Genomic DNA, 18001 nt, shown 5'->3' on the forward strand with positions numbered 1-18001 from the left:
CTGCCCCTCTCAGCTTGGTGCAAGCAGCTGCTACTATACTAACTGTGGTACATCCTGTATAGAAATATTAAAGTGGTGGCACCTCTGGAATCCGTCTTAGCTACGCGCCCAAAGCAGCTGATGTGTCACCTGGGTCTTAAACTGGCCATACTTGATGGTATGCTTTCAGAATTTCAACACAAACCTCTCCATGATACACAACACAGCAATGTTGAAGAATTCATCAAAGAAGATTTCTGTTAGCCACTTATTTTATGGATAAAGTACATTTCCTTAAGATTCTTCGAATGAGTCTCAACTAGTTGACTAATTTTCCTTAACAGGGTCCCACCCTTAACTAGTTGACTAATTTTCCTTAACAGGGTCCCACCCTTTTCCTGACCTGAAAATTAAGGCCTTTTTATGGCCTGTGAACATATGTGTTCTAAAGAGAAAACTTAAAGAAGAAGCTGCAAATTTAAGATAAAATAAAATATTTACTCGTTCCATACAATTTTTCTATTTAGCAAAACCAATTAAAAGATATTATGAGTCACTTTAGACAACTAGCATTAAAAATTCTTACAATCTAGCAGAAAGTGTCAGACAAAGTCAATTTCAGCATCTGAAGACAAAAGCAGAGAGCAACTAAAATTACTCAGTAAATAAGCCAATGGCAATGGGCTCTGATTATAAACTGAACCGGCTTCATGTGAATGGAATAGAAAATAAAGATAGAAAGTTTTAATTTACTGGTTATGGTGATACATAATAGCAACTGTGAAAAACATGGACTCTCAATTAACAGTTCAGCATGTTGCAACAATAATGATTTATAGTTTCATTTTTTGGCACATACAATGTTGTTTCCAACAGATTTCATATTTTTAAAATAAATTTTTTGCCCTGGAGTTGAGTACATGCCAGTACGAAATTTATTTCTGAGGGGAAAGTTTTGATTTGAGTACTGATCTGGCCCACAGCTTTAATTTTGTCTGAAGTTTCAACACAGTCTCAATATTAATTACTTTCTCTTGTTATTCTTATGGCACTCAAGAAAAAAGCAAAAGAAAATTTTAGTGCACATCTTATTTCATTTGTGACTTACCCTAGGTTGTGCAGTTTGTTTGATGGTCGCAATCTCTGAATCGTATATGACATCATGATAGATTACAATTAATGGTTTCAAGTAAGCTTCTTCCATCTTTAATCTAGCGAGTCGCAAGAAAGGAATGCCATTATCAACATAGCGACAATGTAACTTGGCAGCCACTGATGCTGGCAAATCCACTTCACCACGGCACAGCATCTCATACAGATCTCTTTCTGATAATTCATCTTCCCGTATTTCTAGTTTCTCTTCTGATATAGCTGGCTAAAATGGATTGAATTTAATCATATGAGTCCAGGGATTCATTATTTTGTCACAACACAAAACATGTGTGACCATGAAACCAAATCCAAATCTCTTAACCATGCAACATATATCGTCAATATAAAAATCCATTTATATGTTAACTAAATCTATTCATACTTTAACACCAACATACAACACAAAAACAATTACATCAGCGTCAACAAAAACTACATGTGAATGAAGAATGATGTTTGTAATATGTATAGTTGAGAAAATTTAATACATGGTGTGTAAGTATAATGAAATTGAAATTTATCACTATTAGAAACCGTGAAAATTCAACCCTTTCATGATACCTGCTCAGCATGAATAGATCCTTGTCCATCATCTCCCTTACGTTTCAAACTCTCACTGTTTTCTATGTCACGTAAATAGTATGCTTTGTTACCAAGGGCTCTCTGATGACCAGGGACTATTTCCAGTAACTCATTTGTCAGTGATAATGCCCTTTGCACATTACCTATAAGCAACACACATAAAAAAACACACATTGATTACTTTTTTCTGCACAGTATACAAACAACTCAATAATTTTGTGGTTCTTAATCACAGTTCATAGTTTTAAAAAGAACCTTAGTATTTGTTAAAGTAAAAAGAAAGAAATAACAGCTGCTGTCCTACATGAATTTAAATAAAAAAAGGATAGGTGCAAAAAAGGTAAGAGAGCTTTGAAATATAAAAACAGGTCACAGATAAAGATTAAGACAGAACAGAAGTCATGGCTAAAGACTGAGAAAGGTGAAACAATGACATCATTCTAGCAGCATTTCCTTTTGTTAATTTTAAGTTTCTAATCTGATTTGATTTGTTGTTGTTGTGATCTTCAGTCCTGAGACTGGTTTGATGCAGCTCTCCATGCTACCCTATCCTGTGCAAGTTTCTTCATCTCCCAGTACGTACTGCAACCTACATCCTTCTGAATCTGCTTAGTGTATTCATCTCTTGGTCTCCCTCTACGATTTTTTCCCTCCAGGCTGCCCTCCAATGCTAAATTTGTGATCACTTGATGCCTCAGAACATGTCCTACCAACCGCTCCCTTCATCTCGTCAAGTTGTGCCACAAACTCCTCTTCTCCCCAATTCTATTCAATACCTCATTAATTATGTGATCTACCCATCTAATCTTCAGCATTCTTCTGTAGCATCACATTTTGAAAGCTTCTATTCTCTTCTTGTCCAAACTATTTATCGTCCATGTTTCACTTCCATACATGGCTACACTCCATACAAATACTTTCAGAAACGACTTCCTGACACTTAAATCTATACTCGATGTTAACAAATTTCTCTTCTTCAGAAATGCTTTCCTTGCCATTGCCAGTCTACATTTTATATCTTCTCTACTTCGACCATCATCAGTTATTTTGCTCCCCGAATAGCAACACTCCTTTACTACTTTAAGTGTCTCATTTCCCAATCTAATTCCCTCAGCATCACCTGACTTAATTCGATTACATTCCATTATCCTCGTTTTGCTTTTGTTGATGTTCATCTTATATCCTCCTTTCAAGACATTGTCCATTCCGTTCAACTGCTCTTCCAAGTCCTTTGCTGTCTCTGACAGACTTACAATGTCATCGGCGAACCTCAAAGTTTTTATTTCTTCTCCATGGATTTTAATACCTACTCCAAATTTTTCTTTTGTTTACCTTACTGTTTGCTCAATATACAGATTGAATAACATCGGGGAAAGGCTGCAATGCTGTCTCACTCCCTTCCCAACCACTGCTTCCCTTTCATGTCCCTTGACTCTTTATAACTGCCATCTGGTTTCTGTACAAATTGTAAATAGCCTTTCGCTCCCTGTATTTTACCCCTGCCACCTTTGGAATTTGGAAGAGAGTATTCCAGTCAACATTGTCAAAAGCTTTCTCGAAGTCTACAAATGCTAGAAACGTAGGTTTGCCTTTCCTTAATCTTTCTTCTAAGATATGTCGTAAGGTCAGTATTGCCTCACGTCTTCCAATATTTCTACGGAATCCAAACTGATCTTCCCCGATGTCGGCTTCTACCAGTTTTTCCATTTGTCTGTAAAGAATTCATGTTAGTATTTTGCAGCTGTGACTTATTAAACTGATAGTTCGGTAATTTTCACATCTGTCAACACCTGCTTTCTTTGGGATTGGAATTACTATATTCTTCTTGAAGTCTGAGGGTACTTCGCCTGTCTCATACATCTTCCTCACCAGATGGTAGAGTTTTGTCAGGACTGGCTCTCCCAAGGCCGTCAGTAGTTCTAATGGAATGTTGTCTACTCCTGGGGCCTTGTTTCGGCTCAGGTCTTTCAGTGCTCTGTCAAACTCTTCACGCAGTATCGTATCTCCCATTTCATCTTCATCTACATTCTCTTCCATTTCTATAATATTGTCCTCAAGTACATCGCCCTTGTATAGACCCTCTATATACTCCTTCCATCTTTCTGCTTTCCTTCTTTGGTTAGAACTGGGTTTCCATCTGAGCTCTTGATGTTCATACAAGAGGTTCTCTTTTCTCCAAAGGTCTCTTTAATTTTCCTGTAGGCAGTATTTGATTATATATAGAAAAGAATTTCAGATTAAAGGATGCATATAACTGTCACAATTATTTCGTTTCTCAATCAATATATAGTTCCCTGTTCTTTGAGAGCCCCAACGTTTCAATCACTCACATCACATAATATTTATTTCTGTCTGGCAACTGCAGCACTATACACTGTGGGAGTAGAGGAAATATAGACCCACAGTTATAAAGTGGTTTCGATGGAAATTAATGACACCTGAGAGACACCTTGCAGCAATGGATTGATTACAGCAGTGACAAAGATGGAAAACTGCTTACACTGAATGTTAGAATACACAGTCTAGAAATTTATTTGCAATTGCAGAATCTTTCTGATATTAGTTGCATTAGGTATGAAGGATGTGCGCTCAGATAGCCAAAGTTGTTAAGGCAAGTGCAAGATCATCATCAGTGTCTGTTTCGTAAGAGAGTCGAGAAAGGTTAGAATTATAACTGCATGCATATTACAATATTTTAATATAGAGCAGGAAGAAAAATAAAATAGAATAATTATGTGAAAAATGCCACAGAGCCATTACCTTATTGCATTAGATCTTTGAAGTAAAATAACAGAGTGAGGACAGTGAACAGAGATTCATGCCAACCACAGTTCAGAGGACTACAAATGCTACCACAACCTTCCCTCTATATTAATGCCTGTCTCCTCTCAATGAAAAAGTAGCCGAAGATTAGCTTTCAGAAGTGCTATCCACGATTATGAAACAAAGACCAGAAATAATACAGATTTAGAATATCTTAGTTTAAGGAGGTGCTGAAATAGTTTGAAATGTACCAGCATAAAGCTGTATAATAAACTATCCTTGACTTACTATACCAACTGCTTTGAGCAGTATTTTAACAACGTATAAATCAAGAGACGTGTTTCAGATAGAAGAACTCTATAATAGGAAGGTATCCTAAATGTGATATGTAACTTTTAGTGTAAAATCTCGTTACTGTGCACCAGCAACAGTGCAGTTATCAAAATGCTTATCCTGTACATGAAGAATGGTTGATGAATAAATGATGGCAAACTAAACAAAAAAAAATACTGCAGTCATAATGGTAGTGGTATGTGGGTTGGGACAGGGTGGCAATGGATGGGGCTTGTGGAGATTTATGTCAGAGGAACTGTAGGAAAGGAAGATACACTGCAGGAACTTTTAGTCTTGCCTTTGAGTCCAAGTTCAAAACATGTCCAAGTGTCAAAAACTAATTGGAAGGGAGTGATTGCATGTAACACATAGATCCAATTCTTTCTGTAACACAGTAAATTCAAAATCACATTATTCATGCATAGCACAGATTTCAGATCCGAAAACTGATTTCATTATTGCCTGGAATATGAAATATATTTCTCAAAAGTATGAACCTCCCTTTGTCACTGTCTGTGAGTGTAGTGACAAAAACTCAGGCATACGTGGCGGGACAGGAGAAATCAAATTTCTTAGTGTAATGACTGCGTGAGGATCTTAGCTTATTTTAGTGAGATTCTTGTGTATGTCATTTTCATCACCAGTTGTTCCATATGACACAAAGGAACCTTCTCCCTCTACTGCATAACTGATGCCCATAAGTTGTTCACAAGTTGACTTGCTGACAACAATGGCACTTTGTGCAATCTGATTCAGCAATACAGCAAATCAGTTTTAGAACAGGTTCAGTTAAAGGTCACTGTAAAAAAAATCCCATGAATAATAAACTACTGCATAAAATATGATGGTCCAGGGAGAGCACAGAGATGTAACTAGGCTGGGGCAAATGGGACAATGCCCCGAGGCCCCCAGTAGCTATGCCCTGGGGCCCGCAATGACAAGGATCTTCCTGACGCCTACAAAATGAAAGAAAAGTAAAACGAAAATTAATATGGAACAAAATGAAAAACAGGAAACAAGGCCGCTATGAGCAAATGTTCATGTGATAATCAACAGAGCAACCATCTCCACTTCAGTGGGCATCGGACAGCATCGATCCCACTGCCACCGGCTACTCACAGTTATGACTTGTCTCTTTTTCCACTTCTACTATCATGGGGCACAGCCACAAGAGAGAGGCATTGCTGCAATCTCTGCCATGCAGGGTGCTCACGCGAGTGCCTCCCTAGCACCAGCCTTCACCATGGCCATCTATTTATGCGGCTGCAGCAAGCTGTTTGGTCTTTTTTGTCTTCGCTTGCAGTACTGTGCAGGGACTGTTCTCTATGTATTTATTGTGATACTGGATTTATTGTTGTGGCTTGTTCTTTTGGGTTGTGTGCTATGTTTGTGATGCTTGTGCCAAACTTGGACTGTAAAATATATCAGTAAGCAGATTTGCCACACTATTATTTATGTTGTGAGTCCCAACATAAGTGGCGACAACACTGGTCAAACATAGTGGATCGAGCACAGCTCATCATCTGCCGTCCAGCTTGTGTACTGAGGTCATTCTTCAATAATTCTTGCAATAGCAGTTGGAAGGACAAAGTTGCTGGGAGGCCCCCATGACCAAATTGCTTTCAAATCAGACAGCTGCACTCCACTACCATTTCTGCCATACAGTGAAATCCTGCTATATGATAAAACGGCCAAAAAGGGATGCATATGAGAAGTCGCTCCAGCAGCACTTAAGGTTACAGACCCCGCAACTGTTGAATTGCTCATTTTGTCTTGGATTTCGCCCAAACCTTTCAGCTGCTTTGCCGGCTTGCCCCCATCACTGATCTGGCTCGTCTTGATTTTTATGAACATTGTGCTCTCTGAAATGACCATTTTCACCAGCACTCTCTTAAATGCCCATTTTCACCAGCACTGTCATGTTATATCATCAAGAGTGGAATTCCATCAGTGTCAAAAACAGCCCAACCAGTAATACCAAGCATGGGCAGCTGAAATACTTGGGCTCAGTAGAAAGTGCTGTTTCATTACACCCAACCCTGAAGGAATGATATGCAGAAGTTATGATATGGGATGCCATTATTCACACATCCCCACATAGGAACTACATCAAAAACAAAAATGTGCAATTTGATGACCCCACATTGGAAGAGGTACTAAAATTGGCTCAATTGTTTGAAGTTTCCCAGGCAGCTGGCCACTGTTTAGAATCTTGGGCAGTCACTTCCAACCCAGGTTATGCGTACAGCTTAGCCAAAAATTAGGGAGTAGCTGTCATAAAACATACACACTGCCACGCTCTAGGTGCAACTTGCAAACAAGTGCCGAAGTCTCGTCCCAACTGGCACACACATCCATCATGGCCGGACTGTTTTTGCAAGCATTGCTACAATAACTGTCCCAAAAGGTGGTCACAATGTGTCACTTGCAATAAAAGATGCCCATCACCTGTCGAGCCTCCTCCCTGTCGGCAGGAATACATGCGTATTAATTTAATCACTTCGGACTGTCAAAATGCAACGGTGGCATCTAAGAAATGGTTCATTATGTTGCAATGTGCAACAGACACATGCGACTACAGGTAGGCTCTGAAGTATCAACATCCTTGTTGAACTTTCCTATGGACCTCCAGCTTAGTGCACTATCATTAGAACGAACTTCTCTCCACCTAGTAATATATAACAAGCAACAGATTCTGGTCGAAGGCCAATTTACCAGTGAGGTAGTTCACAATAATGTCATTACACACCTCACCTTCCTTGTAGTATACAGCGCAAACATTTTCGGATTAGATGCCTTTTCTGCTCTTGCGTTTGCCATCAACAATTCAGTGAACCTTGTCTCCCACCAAATACCCTTTAAGGAGCTAAAAGAAATTTGTAATGCATGCCCAAACATTTTTTCCAGAGCCCTCAGAAAAGGAAAGAACTTCGCAACGCATATCATATTAAAGAAATCGGCACACCCTCGTTTCTTTCATACTTGGGCTGTAAGCAGTAGAAGATGAGCTGGACAGAATGACAGACATTGATGTAATTGAACCCATTTCTGTCAGTGACTGAGCAATGCCTTTGAAAACTTTGGTTATGTATTGATTTTAAGGTCACAGCCAACTCAGATTGAAATTGACACTTATCCTATTCTAAAGCCAGAAGAACTCTTTGGCACATCCTTGGATGGGCAGTATTTTTCAATAACTGATCTAACCGAATGTTATTTGCTGCTGCCTCTTGATGAAGAATCACAAAAGTTACTGGTTGTCAACATGCCGCACAGAGTTTTATAATTTAAAGTACTTGGATGTTTGAACAGCTAGTGTCCCAGCACTTTTTCAACCATTCCTTGAACGCCTGTGTACAAATGCATTAATTAGTCAGATAATATAGTCATGGGAATCACAACGGAAGAATGTTTACAGAACCTTTGGAAATAATTCTACACTCTACACCAGCCTGAAATATAATCTGAAAACTTCCACGTCCTTTCTAGTCAGCGGAATATCTTTGTTACATCATCTCTCAAGACGGACTTCAGCCCACAAAAAAGCATGTGGAAGTGGTGCAGCACATGCCCACCCCTTCAACTTGAAGGAACTACAGTCTTTCCTCAGAAAAACCTCTTATTATTGTAAATTCATTCTCAATGAATGAAGATAGATTACCTGAACAATCTTAGAAAGAAAGGCGTCTCATTTTCCTGTTTGGCAAACTGCAAATGGGCATTTAAGACCCTCAGAGAGGTGCCTTGCCTCGCCACTTTCCAGCCATGGAAGCAACTGATGGTGGCTGCCAAAGTGTATGAAAGGGGCCTGGGCACTGTATTAGCACGTAGTAATGTCAAAACCTCTGAACAGACGGTAACACATGCATCTGAAACTAACGTATGCATCCAAAATTCCCAACACTGCACAGAAGAAGTAATCCCAGACTGAAATGGAAGCACTCATGATCATATTTGCATTAAAAAAGTTCAACATTTTCTCTGTGGTGCCAAGTTCCACTTAATCACTAATCATAAGCCCTTGATATTGCTGTTCAGCCCAGCTGCTAAGCTGCCTGATTGAACAGTCCACCAGCTCCAGTAATGGCCTCTTTTTCACAGCAAACATAATTGTGAGATACATTTCCGAAACACTTCTCAGCAGACAAATTCAGATGCCCTGTCTCACCTCCCGATGGGCCCTGATCCAGAGTTCAATCAAGATGATGTACTTGGTTTCCTATTAGATGATGAGGCCCAGCAAGCTGTGGATGCTTTCCGATCACCAGATCCCAAATCGCAAGAACCATGGGCAAGGATACCATATTACAGCAAGTGCATTGCACCACCTTACAGGGATGGCCAGACCTGATCTCCTGTCAAAACTCTAACCGCCCACATCACTGTTTTCACCTCCATCATAGGCTCATTCTTGAAGAAGGTGTCATTTTGTTAACACCAGACCAAAACTCTCCATGGGTGATGCTTCCAGAACCCCTTTGGCAGGCAGATCGAGTGCCTCATCTACAGTTGTCCTAAATGCAAAGCATAGCAGGCAGCACCTCATGCATCATTCTCACTCTGACCAGCTCCCTTAGAAAAGGCACTCACTAGAATTTTTGTCATATGAGGTCTTACCCACATGACTGTGTCAGATAACAGGCTGCCAGCATGCAGCTTTTGACACTTTTCTCTGGCATGGCATTCAGTACATCACGTCACCACATTTCCACCCCACTCCAGTGGGGAAACTGAGAGACTTGTCCGCACTTTCAAAACAAATCACCTGTGGATTGACACTTTAATCTTTTTCTGAGTTCTTACAGGGCTACACCCATTGGAAAGAAGAGTCTAGTGGAGCTTATCCATGGCCACCTGCCTTATATGCTCCTGCACCTCTTGCTGTTGACACCAGTTGTGCCACACACTCCACCATGTCAACACTGCATGCTGGGCACCTGCGTGTGAGTGTGGGATTTTGAGAATCAGGACAAATGGATCCTGGTGGTCATCCAGCAGCCTGTTCACCTAGGGTGTGGGTGACAGAACAGTGACCCACCATCAAAACCCCTTCTGGCTTTGGTGGGGTGACCTTCCCTCATCACACTTGGGTGCTGCTCACAGTGATACCACGCAACGTTCCTCTACTTCCTTGTCTCTTTTCTTCCTCACTTCAGCTTGATAGCGTTTTCTTCTTCCTTCTCCTCTGCAACCCAGCATGCCACCCCCAGTTATACACTCATTGCTCTCTCTTTCTAAACCACCCCTTGAGACCAGACATTGGCAGAGCCACAGCACAAAACATCACCAGACTTCCTGAGCAGCATATCCAGTTGGGGCACCCTCACAGTTTTGAGCCAGAAGTGGAAATGGAGTGCACTCCAGGGACCGGCTTCCTCTGTGTGGGATGACTGGGAGGCAGTTGATGGGCACTGGACACCATCGATACCACCACCACCAGCTGTTCACAGTAACAACTCGTCTTCTTTTCCGCCTCTGATTCTGTACGGCTCAACCACTAGAAAAATTCACCCTGAGTGTTTCAGGATCTCAGACTGTATTTAGCAAAGAGGCAGTATGAGACTGGAAACTTTTATTCTAAGTGATTTGAAACCATGAACATCAGTTGCAGGAAAAGACAGATTGCTGCTTACCATAAAGAAGACACGTCAAGTTGCAGACATGCACAATTAAAAGACACTTAACTGAAGCTTTTGGATAGCCTTCATCAGAAGCACATGCAAGCACACACGACCACCAATGCCAGCATCTCAGGGTGTGTGTGTGTGTGTGTGTGTGTGTGTGTGTGTGTGTGTGTTAGAGAGAGAGAGAGAGAGAGATTCCCACTTTTGTGGAGAGAGAGATTCCCACTTTTGTGCAAGGGGACTCATCTGGGCATCCAAACAAAAGATGGTCTTTGTACCCTGTTCCAACCCAAGAGCAGAAGTGTGCTTTCATTATGTATAACTCATGCAATTGTTTGTAAAACCACACCTTAAAGAAGCAAGGCATCGAAAAACTTCCATGGAAGTTCATCCAGACTTGGATCTCTGTCCAAATTATAATTCCTAACATGGCAGTTTGTCTGCATAATAAACAACTACATTACCAATAAGCCCAGAACATACTTAGTACAAGTATGAAGTTGCAGAAATAGAGCTCTTAGTATCACCATGAGTTCTGCCATCATGCTGTCAAATTTAATGCCAAAATTGCACTGGAAAAGTTTGCAGGTTTGGTATACACAAAATGTTTCAATAAAATTTATAGTCCCCAAATAATTAAGGTGGATTAATCTTACACTTTTTTTGACTTTATAGACAACAAACAAATGTTTTAATGAAATTATGCTACTTGTAATTTCCTTGTAAACTTTGTGAACATAATCAAAAATGTAAGCTTACCTTGCATATATGTGGAGAATGCCAGATACTCAAGAATATCGGATCTCACAGCTGTTTTGTTGTATTCTTCTTCAAGCCTCTCAAGAGCTTCTTGCATCCAAAGTACGGTATGATAAAAGTCACCATTATTGTACGACTGTCGACCCAGTTCAAAGCAGTCACCAGCTGCAAAACATAATGCTGGTATGAGCTTACACACACTTTCTTCCCACATTCGTCACAATGATGTCATTAATCCATTTCTCAAAATTCACTAATATCCAAAGAAAATGTACTGCTGTATGAACTGTACAAATGTTACAACAAATGATGATTGTTTGTCTATATGAACTGTCCCAGAACACATACTGTAAATGTCCCCCCAGAACCCATACTGTAAATGTCCCCCAGACTTCTTACTGAATTTCATATGCAAATTTCCTGCCTTACCAGCACATTTTCTAGGCCTTTTTAAAATACGTATTGTACTTGTCACAGAGCTAACTTTGAATCTAGATACAGTAATCAGGCAATTTGTAGAAACAGTGGTTGATAAGGTACATTTCTAATTGTCTGTTGATTTTTGAGGAATTGCTAATTCTTGGCTTGATGTGTGATAGCCTATTCAAGAATTTTATTCCACTATACAAAACACCACACTAGAAAGGAATGGTAATATGAAAATTATTTTCATGATTTTTATTGTTCAGTTGAAACAGATTATCATGATCATCATCATCATAATCAATAAATGCCATGTAGCAATAAATGTGCTGGAAAGTGAATATAACAATTCTTAGATCTTTGAATATGTGCAGTTATCTTCACAATATCCTTATTGCTTTTTATGCTGAATAAATATGTTATTTGCTTTAGCTGTACAAAGTAAGAACAAAAGTACAACAATGCAAAATTAGGTCATCTCTGTGTCTTCATGTAGCATAATAAGAGACAGTTCTAAGAGTGAAATACATTGAACTGAGCTTCTTGATTGAATTACCTGTGTGTTCACTTAATGTTAACTCAATATCAAGCTGGATGCCAAAGCTTGCATACTGCAATTTAGTATATGACAATGAAAATCTGTTACGGTTCCAGCTATTTAGTTCTGTATCCCTCTGTTTCCTGTGATTAGGGGAGGTTATACACCATTCATGCAAGACATATGTCAACAATACCCTTAAACTTTTTGTTTACTAAGCAGATTTTTCTGATTCACTCAAAGATCTTGGCAATATTTCTGAATACACCAATAGGATAATTTTTCTTGTTTAGATTTTCATTCATTTGGAAGTTACAAAGCATTTGAGATATACCTATGTAATTCAATGGTTTTGTGAAGGGCAAACATCACATGTGAGCTTCTCATACTGTATCAGGTGGTCAGTTACCTCTCAGAAAACTGGATCATGTGACGAACACTAGCACTGAGAATGGCCACATTTGCAAATGGACATTAAGTAGCTTAACAAAATGTAAATAATAACTGTATCTTTCAGGAGTACTAAGGGCAGTCAGGCCATATTTAATATTACAATTGTGAATGGAAATTGCAATAGAAGGCAAGAAATGATATCAAGATTCCTTTTACTATTTCTGAAGTCTTGAATATTTACTCTCGTGTTTCACTAGTATGGTTGTAAGGAAACCTTTTCTATCTTTTATTAAAAATGTAAGAAAATTAATTCTGCAGCACATTTTCCTCAAAAGTACAGAGTGTTCAAGATTTACTTCAGTTCAAATGTTGCTAATTGATCAATTAGCAAGTTTGGACTTACCAGACATTTCTGTACTGTACTGCACACCATTCAGTTCTCCACGAGCCACAGATGATGTGTCTAATTTATATGTATCTTGCAGTCTCATTAATGCCACAGCAGCTCCATTTAGATCCTCATCAGATGGGAACTTTAACACGTTCCTGTATTGTGTAATATTTTCAACAAATCCTGAAAGTTGAACCTTGCATTTAGAAAAACATGTAATGCTTTGAATAGTTCATATATCACATTGTGCTCATTTAATTTATAAAAATATAGTTTTAATAGGGAAACACTTCGTTCACATAGAACATATGAAGGTATTTTTGTTTTCATTACATACAGTGTTCTTCAAGTTATAATTTCTTAAAGTTCCTGTGCACAATAAGGTATGGTAAGTGGCATAAAAAATAACTGCAGTCAGGACATACATGCTAGAAAACAGGAGATACTAGTTTCAACAATAAAGACAACATGATGTCTTCAAAGTGAAACACTGAAAAATAATGAAGAGTTAATCAAACTTGAAGTCTCAGATGATACCTTTTATTTCATTTGTCTAGTAAGGATTGATGCATACTACACTTGATTTTCTCCCATACCCATTATCACATGTGTATTGATAAACCTACAGTTCACTACACCAAACTATTAACAATGACGAGTGAACATACCTGAGCCAACATCGTCAACCATTTGTGCTTCCACAGCTTTCCAGTCAGTAGTCAGTCGCTTAACAAGAAGATAAGCATTGATAGGGTTTGATAAATAACCTTGAATATCACGACTTGCATCTTCATGCTCCTTTGCATATTCAGCATAATGCCTGTAAAATATTAGAAATGGATTGAATTAAATGTACCAAATAGATATATGCAGATGAAAGCAACGAAAATGAGATGACATGAAATGATATCAATACAAAAAGTTTAGAAATGCAGAAATGTACCGAGTATGTTGTGCTAACTGAAAAATTGTGCCAGACTGGAACTCAAAGAGAAAGAAAGAAGGAAGACTGGAGCTCAGCATCCCATCAACAATGAGGTCATTGGAGACTGAGAAAAACTCAAGATTGGGGAAAGGAACAGAACATTTCCAGCATTTTCCTTAAGGAAGTTAGGAAAACCATGGTAAACCAAAACTAAATGGTTGATAGGGATTTGAATCACTATCTTTTCAAGTGCAAATCTAGCCTGCTAATAGCCTGCCTCCTTGGTCAGTTGGGCATCAAACAGGAGGAAACATCAGTGACAATGAAAGTTTGTATATATGAAGATGGTATCTGTTCTTTCGTAGTTCAGGCTAACCGGCCATTGACCTCCTCCTTTTGTGCTGGATGCAAAACGCATTGCCCAAACTCTTACGGGACTGGGTAAGATTGTCTGCTGTGAGTAATGAATGTAATGGGCGGGGGCACTACAAATGTAGTGAGTGGACAATAAGTTGGGAATGTGGGTCTCACGGGGGGGTGGGGGTGGAGGGGTGCAAGGCATAAATCCCTGCAGTTGCACTATGCTTTGTGCCCTCGGTGGCTCAGATGGATAGAGCATCTGCCATGTAAGCAGGAGATCCTTGGTTTGAGTTCCGGTCGGGGCACACATTTTCAACTGTCCCCGTTGATGTACATCAACACCTGCTGACAGCTTAGGGTCTTGATTTAATTAATATTACAATGAAAGTTTGAGTCAGCCCCAGAGGTGGCTTCATATAGTGTGTTAAGGACGGAACTTGCACTTAGCCACAACTTTTGCACAGACATTTTCTTTGGGAAGAATTAGAATAAGCAATTTTCAGTGGCAGGACATGATTGTAATGTGTCTGAAAAATTGATGGTATTATTTTGCAGATCTAAGAAAGCGCAGGCAGCTTGGATGGGAAGTAGGGAACTCTTCAGTTGTTATTATGGTGGTTCTCGGAAAGTAGTGGGGACTTGTAGAAAAAAGTGTTTATGGTGATGTTCTATATTGGGCCTGGATTTATGTTGTGAATGGGGGAAAAATTATATTTCCATGTGTGAGTCTGTAAAAAAGTCAAGAAATCTTAGATAAAAGCATCTCACATGATGTTAGTGTTGAGATCAAATCCTCTGGAGAATACTAAGACCAGACAAACAGACAGAATCTTAGGAGATTTCTTTGGAACTTTTATTGAAAGGCTGCTAAGGTTGATTAGACTGCAAATAAAAATTATAGCTTAGAGAGGGCAGAGCATTGAAGAATGTTATGAAAATCACATATTAGCCACACAGTATTGAATACATAGTTATCAGTGCAAGCTGGACTGAAGAGTGTTTGAGGATCAACTCTCTTACACTCATTTTGGAACACAGCCAAGCAGGGGAGGGGTGGAAGTAAATATGAGAAACATGCTATCTAGGGTTACATTGTGAAACCTATGCTTTGATTTCTCCCCTAATACCTTAACTAGCATCTTGACAGCAGGAATATGGCCTGAGAACCATCCCTTGAAGATTCTAGGTTACGATTCATGGCGTAAGACCCAGAAAACCCCATGAAACTCTAATGGCATTACCACAATATGTCTGCCACTATTCACATTTATGAAGAGGATGGACCCCCCCCCGCCGCCCCCCCCCCCCCCCCCACACGCACACACACTACTCATATTGACAAAGTTCCTCTGACCTCACATGCTCACATGAAGAGAGATCTGCTGAGGGTACTCACATGAACCTCTGCTTCTTTTCAGTTGATGACACAGATGTTGGCCTTGGGCTCTTAAGTCTACTTCAAGGGGTGCTTCACAGACACATTTAGATGGGTATGAATTTAACAAATATATGCACAATTAATGTGTGTTATTACAGTATCATGTGATGTTCACCCAAGAATACTAAATGTGGCACTACATTGTATGTCATAAATGTGCAAATCCTTCTGGAATGAATTTGATTTGGCCCACGTCACTATAGTAAATGTCTGCCCCCGGTAGCTGCGTGGTCAGCGCGACAAAATGTCAATCCTAAGGGCCCGGGTTCGATTCTCGGCTGAGTCGGAGATTTTCTCCGCTCAGAGACAGGGTGTTGTGTTGTCCTAATCATCATCATTTCATCCCCATCGATGCGCAAGTTGCCGAAGTGGTGTCAAATCGAAAGACTTGCACCTGGCAAACGGTCTACCCGACGGGAGGCCCTAGTCACACGACATTTTATTATTTACCATAGTAAATGGTCAGCTATACAAATAAATAAATTTATTTTTCAAATTGTTTTGTGGAATTTCCTAATGAACAGTTTGCCAGGAAACATAACTCTATAGTGCAGACATTTCACCACAAAACTTCCACATCTTCTACGACCTTAATATCCACGTGCATCATTTCATGGCTTAAATATTTTCACAATAGACCCTCTAGCCTCTCAACGAGAGAAATAGCTTAACAGTTATGTGCATTTTTTCTCCCTGTAAACAACATTTAAGAGGACTGTGACTGTACGAGCTACATTTATTGATGACAACGAAGATGATGATGATAATGATGATTCCTGTTTTACAGGATAAAACTATCAGGTTATTGGTCCCTTCAATGAGAAAAATTGGCAATAAACACATGCATTGAGTCACACAGTTACAAAAAAAAAGTTTTATGTAGAATACATTTTTAGATAAATGGTCCCACTATCAGTAATATGTATACGTAAAGAGAACATACAATATCACTCCAAGTTTTTCATGTAAGCAACACAAAACGTTGAAATATTAATCATGGGCAAGTTATATTAAGCAATTATTCAAACACCTGCAGCAAAAGTAGTCCAACTGGACTTGAACAGCATAATGTGAACATATTTGTTAGATACATGATTCTGAGAAAATGTATTATAACCATCAGCTGTTCACTATAAACCTATATGTCTACCAGTTTCGGACCATCATCACCGGAGGCAAGGCGAAAACAGATCACATGAAATCAATTTCATGTTTCTTATGGACTCATATAACAACAAAGTTATTGTGAAAGTTCACAAACAATAGTAAAGATCAGCATTTACAGTATTAACACAGTTTCACAGTGATTGTACTGTCACTATCATAATTTTGATGTTGTATGAGCCCATAAGGAACATGAAGTATGATGATCTATTTTCACCTTACCTCTTGTGATGATGGCCTGTGACCAAAACCAGTAGATACAAGTTTATAATGAACAGCATAATGCATTTTCTCAAGTACTTAATGGCTGTTGGGTGTCAGTTAATCTAACTACCTAATTGTGTGCTGATACTTAGTGACATATAGAAGTAGTAGTGCAATTATGCTGCTGGCATTTTACTATTCTAACAGTTTTTAGGCTGTGTAACTTTCACAAACAATAGTTGTTGGTACCTCCTGAGGCGCTGCATCTTCTCCTCCTGTGCCTCAATGTAGCCCTCGAGGGTGCGCATCAGCACGGCCTCTGTCTCCAACAGCTCCTCCATGTCAGCAAGCGCTGTGAACAGCTCTGCCTTCACCCCCCAGTTGCTGGCCAGCAGCACCACGAGCAGTACCGACACAGAGGCTCGCATGGTTGCAGCCATGCCTGGAACAAGAAGGACATCACTGACTAAACTGTCTGTCACCCATGGTGAGCAATGTTGCACATAGCAACCTGCAAGTTATGAGATTTAGAATCAGCTGCATAAATGAACAAAAGTTAACATTACTAAATAAAATGTGGACCTGTTTTTGCTGCTTAGCTGTTCCGAAAAAAATGGAAGTAAATGTGTGTTGCTTCCTTCTGTGAATCTGTAACTGCATGACGTATTTTGAAGTTTACAGCAATTTGTGTGTCACAGTGTGATCAATTCAGACATCTTTTACGACAACATTAAAGTCACTTGGTTCAAGCTGCACCGGAGTCATATTGATGCGGTGGTGAGACAGGCCCCCTGTGAGGGAGCAGGTACAGAAGGGATACAGTAAATGACTGAAAAGAAAAGCAAGAAAGAAAGACAGTTTAAGAATTAACCGGGAGATGTATCTGCATTCTCAAAACCCTCCTGTTCATATCTTCTGCCAAGAACAAGGAGCTGTTCCCCAGGACCACAAAGTAAATGCACACTGTTGTCGC

General features: G+C 39.5%; 1 protein-coding gene across 4 annotated transcripts in view; it reads right to left on the reverse strand.

The window, feature by feature from the left end:
- Window positions 1–18001, reverse strand: part of LOC126456883 (prolyl 4-hydroxylase subunit alpha-2) — a 334176-nt gene that overhangs the window by 13295 nt on the left and 302880 nt on the right. For all 4 annotated transcript variants that reach the window (XM_050092707.1, XM_050092706.1, XM_050092710.1 and 1 more), the window contains 6 exons: window positions 17278–17470; window positions 13606–13757; window positions 12950–13120; window positions 11193–11357; window positions 1693–1856; window positions 1088–1354 (listed from right to left, as the gene is read on the reverse strand). In XM_050092707.1, the coding sequence (XP_049948664.1) occupies window positions 1088–1354; window positions 1693–1856; window positions 11193–11357; window positions 12950–13120; window positions 13606–13757; window positions 17278–17468 (1110 nt within the window). In that variant the 5' untranslated portion in view covers window positions 17469–17470. The remainder of the gene's footprint in view (window positions 1–1087; window positions 1355–1692; window positions 1857–11192; window positions 11358–12949; window positions 13121–13605; window positions 13758–17277; window positions 17471–18001) is intronic.

This window comes from Schistocerca serialis, chromosome 2, assembly GCF_023864345.2.
Source record: "Schistocerca serialis cubense isolate TAMUIC-IGC-003099 chromosome 2, iqSchSeri2.2, whole genome shotgun sequence".
Lineage (NCBI taxonomy): Eukaryota > Metazoa > Arthropoda > Insecta > Orthoptera > Acrididae > Schistocerca > Schistocerca serialis.